Source organism: Misgurnus anguillicaudatus, chromosome 25 (genome assembly GCF_027580225.2).
Source record: "Misgurnus anguillicaudatus chromosome 25, ASM2758022v2, whole genome shotgun sequence".
Taxonomy (NCBI): Eukaryota; Metazoa; Chordata; class Actinopteri; order Cypriniformes; family Cobitidae; genus Misgurnus; species Misgurnus anguillicaudatus.
In genome coordinates this window covers 21690177-21702710 of record NC_073361.2, presented here as the reverse complement: position 1 = coordinate 21702710, position 12534 = coordinate 21690177, and the positions used below count along the sequence as shown (strand labels likewise).

Below are 12534 nucleotides of genomic sequence, written 5' to 3'. Positions count from 1 at the left end.
AAAGACATTTAATGCATGCAATCACTGCAGCAGTGTGGAACACGTAATTTTGATACTGAAATTTTAAATTTTTCATGCTTTTTCTTTTTTTTCCCTTTTTTTGTCCACATTTGTAACTATAAATAACAAGCATGTAACAGTTTTGATCCATAACATTATATCAGAGCATAGTTTATGAGTGTGATTCTCCAGTCAAATATTTCAATATTATCTATGCCACTGTATTTCAGCTTTAGCGTCTCCTGGTGCTGGCATGCTTGGGTTCCCTACTCCAGCCACCCCTTCTCCTGCCATGTCTCTCAGCAGTACCCCAACCAAGACTCTTCTTCAGACACCTCCTCCTCCTGCACCCCCTGCACTTCCTCTTCCTCCTACTCCCTTGGCAAATCAGACTGAGCAGCATATAAAAGAATCAGAGAAAGACAAGAAGTTAGAGAAATCCAAGGTAAAAGAAAGAGAAGCCAACACTGCCCGCCCCGAGACCCCAGTTGTTAAGAAAAGAGAAAAGCCCTCACCACAGCTTTCAATGATGGGAAAATTGGGAAACGAGGCTCCAATGGACCCAGCACAACTGCAAGCACTTCAGAATGCCATTGCTGGTGACCCAGGCTCCTTTCTAGGGGGACAGTTCTTGCCTTATTTCATCCCTGGCTTTGCATCTTGCTTCTCACCCCAACTTCCTGGTGGAGTACAGGGGGGATATTTCCCTCCTCTGTGTGGAATGGAGAATCTGTTCCCCTATGGCCCTGCGATGCCACAGGCTATTGCGGGGCTTTCCCCAACGGCCCTGCTTCAGCAGTACCAGCAGTACCAGCAGTCCCTCCAGGATTCCTTGCAGAAGCAGCAGCAGCAGCAGCAAAAACAAAATGAACAGCAGCGGAAAACGCCCCCTATGAAGTCACAGAGTGCGCAGAGCAACTCTCTCAAACCAAAAGAGGCTAGTGAAACTAAGGATGATAAAAGCTCTTCAACAGAAAGCACAAATGGAGAACCCCAGCCAAATACCAAAAGTTCAGGCTTTCCAGATGCATTTATTGTTCCGTCCATCAAACACGAGTTTATATGCAGAAAGTGCCAGATGATTTTCGCTGACGAAGACTCAGCAGCTCGCCATCAGAAGTCCTTCTGTTACTTTGGTCACCCGTTTATTGATCCGCAAGAGACAGTGCTTCGTAAGGCAGTGAGCAAGTATAATTGTGTAGCCTGCAATGTGTCTGTCAGTGGGAACGAAGCACTTGGCCAACACCTTCAGTCGAGCGTGCACAAAGAGAAAACAATCAAACAAGCAATGAGAAATGCCAAAGAGCATGCTAGATTATTACCTCACTCAGTCTGCTCCCCTTGTCCTAACACCACATCTACCTCGCAGTCTGCAGCTTCTTCTAATAACACCTTGCCTCATCTCTCTCACTTGTCCATGAAGTCCTGGCCAAATATTCTTTTCCAGGCCTCAGCCAGGAAAGCTGCTTCCTGCCCATCTGCTTCTCCTCCTACCCTTTCCTTGCCTTCAACGGTTACCTCAACTTCGTGCAGCACCTCAGGGGTTCAAACCTCACTACCCACCGAAAGTTGTTCAGACGAGTCTGACAGTGAGTTAAGCCAGAAGCTGGACGACTTAGATAACGCGTTGGAAGTGAAGGCCAAGACGACGTCTGGCCTAGATGGCAATTTCAGTAGTATCAGAATGGATATGTTCAGTGTGTAGGAGTGAAAAACGGATCCCTTGCTTAAAAGAAAAAAGACTTTAACCGCAGTTCCAAAGTTTCTCTAACCCAAAAAATTACAGTACCAAAAGATTGACTCAGGATTGTTTTTCCCATATTGATATGCTGGCAAGATAATGATTGATTTTTGTTATGGACAGAACTGTTGCAGATGCTTGACTGAGCTTATATTGTATACAAAAAGAATACATGGAATAGGAAAACTTTCACAAGTTCTTTTGGAGCTTGATTCAAGCCAAAAATTCTCACGATAGCAAATTGCACCTCAGCTGGATTGATTTCCAAATGCTAGCATGTACTGTATGGGATAATGATCCAGAACTTTCAAAGAGAATTTCTCTTAGTTTAGTTAGGTGTAATTCAGTAGCTTTAAATTCTCAGGTCAGAACATAACATTTCTCATTTGTTGAAACAGCAACGAAGCCTGCTTATAAATGGCTTTTACCAAAACATGTCAAGCTTTATTGGAGGCGTTTTCTTGATGTGTGTAACGTACCAAGAGACAATATAACTGTTACAGGACAACTCGCGTATCCTTTTAGTTTGCCCTACAAGAGAGTATGATTTTACCACTGAGGGAATTTAGGATGGTGAAGTAATGTGTATGCCCCTGTGTTTTTTCGCCAGCTTGTATTGCTACGAGCTGTATTTATATACAACACCCTTGTTTTTCTTGTAGAATAATCTGTGCCAACTCTTACCTTCTTTCTTTTACCTCTCATCACGCCCTTTTCTGAAGAGGTAATAATTCTAGTTTTGATAGACTCTTGAAGATTATGTGAATAGAACATTTTTCATTTGTGAATTGCTATACTGTTACGGTACTTGCTTGTGTCTGGACTATAGTGCACTTATTTTGTTTCATTTCTTTTTTTTTATTTGAGGTAGGCCATGTCTTAATTTAATAGATATCAGTTTTGGTGTTTGTTTGTTCGTTTGTTTGTTTTAATTATTATTTGTGTGAAGTTCAGCAGCAGAATGGTCCACATATGTTCAAATTTTGACACCTAACAATCCAGAGACGTTTAACAATTGGTGCATCAATGAAAGTAGTACTGTATACTTGAAACTGTAAAAGTGCAGTTGGACAAAATATGATATGGTAACATTTGCTTCTTTTAAACAAACAACGCTGCTTCTGAAAAGGGGGACAAAAGCATTTGTTTTATAAAATAAAAATATTGACTGAACACAGTGTTACCCCTACACACTGCCATTTCTTCCATTTTTACTCTGGGCACTTCACGAAAATAGACCATTTTTCATTACATTTAGTGAGACGTGGATTACAAAGTATTATCTTACAAAGTTATGCTGCTACTGTGTAATGTGTTTTTTTGGTTGTTGTTTTTTTTATTTTGTTTTATCGCTTGCCATACATTTTCAAATTCCTACTAGACAAGAGTACTGATTCATGAATTACATTGCTTTAATATTTGTTTTTGTTTTCGGCTATGTAACTTAAAGAATGTGAACGCTGTCAAGGGTGTTTAATTTTTACGAATCACCTTCTGGTTTGATACAGTAGGACAATGTGATTCATTCCAAAGTAACAGAAGGCGTAATGTATGAAAGTTAAAGGCTTGTGAACAAAGAAAGCTAAGCTGTTGTACATATTCGTAGTTGGCTGTGCATGGTACAAATTTATTAATATGAAGAAATGCAAAAATGTATTGCTTTTGGTATTCCTATTCTGAGATGAACAAGTAGCATGTAATGCAACTGTTTGACAGGTTAAATCAAATCATGCTTAAAAATTGTTTCAAACGATGAAATTAAGTAACATTTCAATTTAGTTTTTATTGCTGTACAGGTGATTTTTTTTTTTTGATAAAGGTAAAATGTCACAGTTTTTAATTCTTTTTTTTTGTGTGTGTGTGTGTGTGTGAACTTTTTAATGTTCTTATTTGGATTTTTTAATATTTTAACGCTTATTTTAATCCTGAAGACACTTTTTGATTGTGTTTCACAAGAGACATCTTGGCCTCCTAAGGTGCAATCCTGCCTCTGTCCAAAACATGAGCGACTGTCCTGATTCCAAAGGCTTTTTGAACTTTCGGCTTTTGCCTTTTCCTAAATGTGGAACAGCATTTCAAGACTGAACTCTCAGCTAGCACCATGCGCTAACGTGTTAGCCTGAACCAGAATGCTTCCCACACAAAGGACTGGTAAAGCAAAAAAGGAAAAAAAACTACAAAAAAAAAAAAAACTACAAAAACCAAACAAAACAAAGGATGGTCCAATAATGTAATTGTACATAAACTGCACAGCAGCCAAAAAATCTTTCTACGGATGGATCGCGTCAAGCATAGGAGGACAGCCTTCTAAAGGTTGATATTAGGATTGTTCTTCTGGATATCAAAGGGATGATCAAGACGTAATCATATTCTACACAATACGTACTTTCAACGCCTGGGTAACATAGGAAATGCACCCCAAGGTTTTAATAAAAAAAGATGCCCCTATGGCGAAAACTTTAAATAAACTAAACCAAAAATGTTATTGATGTTTTATATATAGAGAGTAGTCTCATTAGTTTTTGTTACTGTAATGTTTGAGGTCTCAGCTGTACCGTATTACGGTAATAACATGGTTTTGAAACTTTTTTATTTTGTCACAGACCTGTTGTCATAGTTGAAATGACGTTTATTGTAGATGGTATTTGAACAACTTCTTCTGGAAATAGTTCATCAAGTATGTTTGTTGCTCATTGTTGTGATACATTAAAAACTGTATCTGCAAACCAATTTTTGCCTTTCAATCTCTCTCCTTGTTTCCTTCCTGTTGTACTGATGTCTATTAAAACTTTACAGCTAACTGTACTTAACATTTATGTCCCTCTCTGTGAAATCCAAGTTAAAATCTCAATCTAATAATCAAAGTTTGATTTTGATAATTGATTTTTATTTTAATTTCAATCTTTGACGTGGCCTAGTCGGTATTAAAGAAATCAAGGACTGTAAAAAAATTCCGTAGAAATTGCAGCTGATTTAAATTTATGTTTTTTACTGGCAACATTTTGTTCAAAGTTAAATTAGACATTTACAAGTCTTTGTCTTTACAGAGTAACTAAAAAAAAGCTAAACATTCTGGGAAACAAAATCGGAAAGCAAAAAACAGAAAAAGGTTGAGGATGATTTCTGGTTCCCAGAATGCTTTGCATGAGGTTGTTATTGTATAGTTTTATTCTGTAAAGATAAAGACTTGTTAATATGTAAAATTTATTTAACTTTGAACAAACTCTTGCCAGTAAATAACATAAATTTAAATCTACGGTAAATTACCGTCAACCCAGCTGCAATAACATTGTAATTTCTACTGAATTTTTTTTACAGTATAGCCTATATTTTCACAGAATGATCTTTACATTACACTGTAAAAATGATAGGTTGGATCAACTCAAAATATGGTAAAACTTACATTTTTATCAACTTAAAATAAAGTGAAACTTGAAAGTTGATCCAGCATTTCACGTTTTCCAGTGTTGTAGGATGATTTTAAACGGTAAATAAAAAACTTTAGCTGGGTTTTCACAGGCAGGGTCACATTTCACAGTACATTTTAATGACAGTATTATTACACATTGCACAACATATCTATTCTTCATTTTTACAACACGCCCTTGTAGTGAGTTACAGAAGAGGTCACATTATCCCCAAACGCATACTGAGAATATTTTTATTTTACATGGTATGCATTTACATGTTATTAAGTTGTAATTTGGTTTTAGCCAGATGCATTGGATTATTACTTTAGATCAGAGGCGGACACTACTTAAGTATCTTTACTTTCTACATAAAAGTAAATTTTTAAGTATTCGTATTTTATCAGTGTTTTTCTTTGAAAAACATACATTCCAAAGCATACTATCATAATTTTTACTCCAACTACATAATTTCAAGTTTTTGGTTTATATTTAATACTCAAGTACATTAAACATCTAGTATTTTTAACTTTTACTTAAGTAAAAAGTACTTTTGTACTTTTACTCAAGAAAAGTAAAAGTACACAATTTCTCAGTAATTAGGTATTAAATCAATATTCAATATAAAAGGAATACACAGTATGATTCTATGGTTTAGAATGTAATGAAATTTTTTTTCTAAAGTAAATGATTTCCTAAGACAAACACTCTGATAAAGCACAGATGCTTGGAAAATTTACTTAAAATACTCAAATAGTGTCCGCATCTGCTTTAGATGTATCTTAGGTATTTGTTTAAGCTTCTCTCATCAAAAGATACCTGTATAATAGATTTTTCAGAGCAAATCATCTACCATAAAAGTTTTATTTGCAATTCAGGAAAATATAAAATAATGACTTGATGTACATTTGTTGCAATCATTTTAATTTAAAACCTAAAGCACAAAAAGTAAAAACAGATGATTTCAGTGAATATTGCTGTATATAAAAAGCTACCTTTAATTTTAAATGAACACTGCGATGATAAATCAATGCCTGTTTTTTCAACAACATTCAATCTTTAATGTATTATTTCCCATCCAAGATTTCTTCACGGTCCGACTACAGACCAAATGCTCCAATCTTGTGCCGAAAATGATTTTACCAAGCCAAGGCGTTTGGAAATCTTTGATGGGTGTCTGGAGTCTACATTGCTTTATCCAAATCATTATTTGCATATTTGTTCATATTTTTTATTCTAACAGATGTTTCCCACAAATCTCTTTTGCAGTGTTGAGGGACATGTGCACACTTGGATGTCATTCCTGTTTTTTTTTTTCTGCGTCTTACTGTTCCATAGTGTGAGGGTCACAATATTCTGTGATTGGATAGGGTTTGACCTTTGGAAGAACAATAGCAAAAGGCATTTTGGTTCTGCCCTTCACCCTCCATCTATCTTTCCACAGTTGTTTGCTGACATTTAAGACTCAGGAACCTATCCCAGTAGCTCTGTATGTATCCTGTGCTATGTGATCTTGGCGAACCGTTCTGTTGTTTTCCCCCGGAGTGAAAGAGGACATCTGATGTTAATCCACAGACTTGCACTGAAGTATCTTCTGTGGTCAGGCAGTGTTTGTCCAACCACTTGGGGATATTTTGACACCTGTTCTTGTAAATGGAATTCATAACACATCATCATCATCATCATCATCATCATTACTGGGCGTTTGTCAGTTTTTAACGGTCTGGAAAATGGCTGAATGCTATCAAATATTCAGCCGTTTATTTGAGCGTTTATCTGTCATTTTCTCAAAATACTTGGAAATTCAATATCACATCAGCCCTAACAGATAATTAAATCTGTTCTGAATGGGATGTTTGTCGTAGTCGAATGGCAACACTCGTAGCATCAAAAAGATGATATGCAGCAGATGTGTCGTAATGTTTACTGACACGTTTATGCTTGATATTTTCTCAAACCATTTGTCAGGGCTGGGGACTGTAAAATGAAAAAAAAAAGTGATTGGATGTTTCTCTCTCATGCCACTGCAATCCCAAGTGTAGAATACTAATTCCTCTATTTGGTCCCTGAACTCAGGTCTTTAATTTTAAACAGATTCTGCTATAATTGAATTCTGCACATGGGAATGTATCATTCCTGCATGTTCGCTAATTTACTGGACCAAATATTGTATTATCCCAAGAAAATGCATTACCTGTAGGATTTGTTTTCTTTGTGATTTAGTTTTTAATGTTATTATTTTTTTCCAGACTACATGCTTTCCTAAGAAAATGACAGCAATAGCAACAGATAGGATCAATCTTAAATACAATGCATGAATTGTCTTACAATAATGAGGCACTAAATTGGCAAACAAAGATACAGATGTAAAAAAAAAAACATTCTTGGCATATTATGCTTAAAAAAAAATGCTGGGTTATTTTCACCCCGTCTCTAACTCAAATGTCACAGGGGCAAAGGGAAACGTACAAAATGTTTGAATGTGGTTGTGCGAATTGATATGAATAACCACCTTGTAGATTTACGAATTGCGATAGCGTTTGACAAACCCAGTCATTGGATAAAATTAACCCAGAAAATATTTATATTTGACAAAACAATGAGTTAAAACAACCTCACATTTTGGGCTAAAACAACCCAGGGTAGATCGAATTACAACCCAACCAGCTGGGTTCATCCCTTTTTGACTAACGCTGGGTTAAAAATAACCCAAAATTTTTTGTTTGTTTAAAATAGACCAATGGTATATAATACAGTTATAACAGATATAATTTAAAGGGGTCATAGCGTGAAAATCTGAGCCTGGCTCCGCCCTCCTACGTGCTTCCACTTAATTTTCATTTCGCTTCAGTACTACGTCTGGGACTGTTGTGTAGAATTTTGTTTTCTCCTGCAAAAATCTGCAGGTCCAATCAGTGGACAAGAGGGGGGTGGCTAAGAACGATGACGTTGAGGTCGTGCGTCAGTTTGAGTTGTAGTTCAGTAATTGCAGCGGAGAAAGACGTGAGAAAAGCGATTGTTGCAAAACTGCCGAATATACAGAAGTTAAAGCCGGAGCAAGAGCAATGTTTGCTAGTTTTGTTGGTCTGATCATTCGGACTTGTTTTTTTTCGGACAGTTTCGGCGCATGATATACGTCACGACCACACATTAGCGATTGGTTATGGCAGATCCTGAGTGACTCTGGGCAGATCCAATAGTTTTAAATTTCAACAGAGTACCCTCCTCAATGGAAGTAACACTTTGCAATGGAGCGTGGCCAGACTCTCTGTACAAATGTACGAGAGTCTGGGTGGACCAGGCTAGGTCCCCAGTGCTTCTATCAAAAATGTGAACAACCCTGTAGGGGAGAACCGGGGTGAAAGTAAGGTGGGACGAAATTAACAAAGTGATTTTCTCCGAGCCATGATTACATTTACATTTCAAACTATGACAGCATCTTAAGCACGCAACCCTTGACAGAGCTGACAAATATCACGCTATTTCATCACCGTTTTGCGCGTCTAGGTCCAGAAAGCTGTTTTCAACCATAATAAGAAAATTCCTAAATCTGTCATTTTTTTTCTATAACGCGTTTTGTTTCTTGTTTGTTGCTTGTGTTACAGTACTAATCAAAATTAAAGTAATAAAAGTGCGAAATAAAAGTAAATCAGGTTTAAATGTCAGAAGTTCCTGTCAGGACAAAAGCAACACTGTCCCTGCTTATACTGTTGCATTATGTTAAAAATTGATTTATTATAATTTGTTTTTATTTTATTTTATTTTCAAACTGTACATTTTTTTTATTCTCAACAATTTATGTTTGCACTGTCTGTTGCTTTTGAAACATTTGATAAAACTGAAATTTAAAGTGAAAATGTAATTTAATTATTTTAAGATAATTGAAAAAATATGTTTGCAATTACATATTAACAAGATCATATATAAATAAAAACAATATATACTTAATATGTATACTTAATAAAAACAAGTGTAACACAAAAATCTATCTTTTGGCCCACCTGTGTGTTACTTTCGTCCCAGAGGACAGGGTCAAAAGTAACAATGCGCTACTTATGTTCAAAGTAAAATTATACTGAAGTTGTTTTACATTTGTTCAAAATTCCACCTGGTATTGATAGATCACACTTGTGAGCTATTGTCCACAGCAAAAATATATTTTTGTTAAAACGTTATCTTTTAAAATAAAGTTTTTTTGAAAAATGGTACTTTCGTCCCTGCTCTCCCCTAACTTAGTTTTGGAAAACCATTTTCTGCAAACGTGAAAAATTAAGTCATTCAGTTTTCGCCTGTTTTGTGATGTAGGTAGCAAGTCTCATTACAATAATAGCACCCCTTAATCTGCACTATCCAACCACAGCACTGCCATTTAGTGCAGAGAGAAAGAGTGAGAAAAAAATTTAGTTTTAATTTTAACACATCACCATCATTTGCATTTCATCAGCTCATTTGCATTTTAAAGGACACAAACAAAAAAGGCAAATTTTTGCGCAAACCTACAAAGTGGCAATTTTAACATGCTATAATAAATTATCTGTGGGGTATTTTAAGCTAAAACTTCACATACGCACTCCAAAGGGACACCAAAGACTTATTTTACATCTTTAAAAAATCTCATAATATGACCCCTTTAACAATACAATCATACAAAAACAATACAGTAGCAAAAAAAAATAATAATAATACAAATAAAAAATAGTTTATTACAAGTACAGTTCTCCTATTCAGATTCAGATTCAGATCATAATAGAGTTTGTTTTAAAAAAATCTCATTGTTTGCTTGCTTCTTTCGTTTAATCTTTCCACTCTGTTTTTAATCTTTTTACAGCTCCCACCACTGATCATGAGAGCTATTTTTGAGTTTCTTCTTTGATTCATAAACTTGCTCTGTTTCACACACCTGTGTTTCATTTACCATATCTGCACCTGAGCGCTCCCACCAGATGTGTGTTCACTCTCCAGGCAAAACTGCTAATAATTTATGCTGCTCTGAATTTATAGGCCTTGTATTAATAGAACAGCTCTGGATTTATGGCATAGATCAATTCCCTAATTTCATTTTTGCATTCATCATCAGTCGTAATTATGGTCTATGTTTTCTTCCATTTATTCGGGCAGCTTTCAGACATTACTCAATAGATGTACTTTTGCATTTAAAGCAAGAAACTTTTTTCGCAGAAATATAGGTGCTGTAATATATGAGAGTTATTGTTCCCTCACATGGATGCAAGTTCCCCCAATACTTTGCAATGTTCTTAACATAAAGGCCAATATAAACAGATTTACAGGTAATATGAGAGACTTCATCAAGATTCATATCTAGCATGGTTTAATGTCTGCGACTTTGATACAATATATAATATATTCTCCCCATACTGTAAATCACAACAGATGTAAAAGAAAGAGGATTACGGAAAAAGCTCCTTACATTTCCAATATCCATGTAGCCAATATGCTCAACTAACACAAATATCTAAAGAATGGGAAAGTTAGGAGACCTGGGGGATATCTAAATAAGTCGAAGAGCTACACCTCTGAAACAAATGCTTGCAGAAAAGATGTTGTTTGTAACCCGCCGGGACTTCGCAGGCAGATTGTTCTGTTATGTTTTCCGATATGCTCAGAAAACCACTCCTCCCAGATGGCTTGAGATGAAGGTCGGGAGACACTATTGCTTAAGACAGATAAAACTTGTTGTATGATACCATCCCTCACAGAGAAATGTCTTATTTCCTTCTCGCAAACAAAACAATATTTCTCGGCTGATGTTCAATGCGTTATAGTTGAGGCCATACATCTGAAGAAACCTTGTGAATTGTTGAACACCTGAGGCATCGACGATGTTTAAAGAACAGCGCTTAGTTTTGTAGATTTGATATTACAAAAGAAAAGCATCAATGTTTTTTTTTCAAGCTCTTTTACGTGTACAGATCTGGTTTTGTTATCAAAATGTCTGTGTTGTTTCTTCAGACTACGTTTATTTTCCAACTCAAAGTAAAACTTCTGTTATAGGAGCTCACTTAAGATTGACGAATAGGAAAGTGGCTTTTATAAGTTCCGTCTTTTATGTTTCTTAAATCAACAAATAGTCAAGGGTATTTCAGATGTGTATTTTCTCCTAGCAGGCTGAAGTAACAGATGCTGCATCAAATTCATCAAACCTTAAGTATGTTTAAATGCAAAATCTGTTTACGATACAGACTACAGGTCTGTAAGATGCAAAAACAAATGTCCAACATAAACATCCACTAGGGATGAATATTCGCTCATGTTGTTTTAAGAATGTTGTTTACAAACATTGCTTGCCACGTTACAACTACAAGTGAGTATGTGTGATGAAAAAACTGCATGGTGACTAAACCGAAATATTACATTCAGATTTTAAGCATTAAATAGTTCTGTTCATGATAATTCATATAGACAGATCAAAGTTAGGAAAATGTCATTATACTACACACAGTTGTAAATATACAAGTACATTTAAGCTGTCAGTCGGGAGATTAGCCCTTCAGAAAGTACATCGTTGTACATATATATGAAGGGTTCATATATGAAGAGTTTGGTTCCAAAACGCAATAAATCCATTTTGACTAATTTCGGTAAAAATGTGTTTTCTATACCAAGAAAATGACAAGATGAAAACCACTATTTACTGTTACAAATGTTCACATAGCATCTTTAGGTTATAATAACATTAAAAATTCAAATCCATAATTTGATTTTCAAAGATTTATTACAAAAACTTATTATTTTTTTCACAAAATGCAATAATGACAAGTTTTTTTTAAATGCTATAAATGTATTGAATCAATATATAAATGTGCATTCATCTTTGCCATGATATATTCATTTAGTTGACTAATGGTATACACTGATTAAAAAATAAACATTAATGGCATTAATTAAAACACTTACTTTGTCATATTAATAACACTATCATTGCTGCTGTCATCCTTGGGACGTTGTCGCTTAACTTTTTCGACAGCGATCAGCTGTAAAATGTTTTGGTCCTGCTTGATTTTCGTTGACTTTGCATAAAATAATGGAAAGTTTGTTATAAGATCCCCTGGAGTCAATGTGTTAGCATAACAGAAGCTTGATGCAAACAACAGCCGACATTTTTCCGTCTCCCGAGTGCCTCTCGTATAAATTATTAGATTTTGATGGCTTGTGTTTCTTCTCCGTCACAGAAAACCACCACAGCAATGCCATAAAAGTATTATTTTGTTTTTGTTTGTTTGTTGATCACAAAGTACAAAGTAGATGAGGAAAACTAGGATTTTTTGTGTATTCAACGTGCCGCCATTGTTGTTCACAGTGCGTGGAATGGTGCGCTGTGATTTGTTGAGCAGATTAATTGCAATCTGCAAAGAAGGAGGACTGGCA

At 35.5% G+C, this 12534-nt stretch overlaps 1 protein-coding gene across 6 annotated transcripts in view; it reads left to right on the top strand.

Annotated features, from left to right (window-relative positions):
- Positions 1 to 4471, top strand: part of zfhx4 (zinc finger homeobox 4) — a 314082-nt gene extending 309611 nt beyond the window's left edge. For all 6 annotated transcript variants that reach the window (XM_055182909.2, XM_055182915.2, XM_055182907.2 and 3 more), the window contains one exon: positions 231 to 4471. In XM_055182909.2, coding sequence (XP_055038884.2) covers positions 231 to 1705 — 1475 coding nt within the window. In that variant the 3' untranslated portion in view covers positions 1706 to 4471. The remainder of the gene's footprint in view (positions 1 to 230) is intronic.
- Positions 4472 to 12534: the final 8063 nt, after the last annotated feature.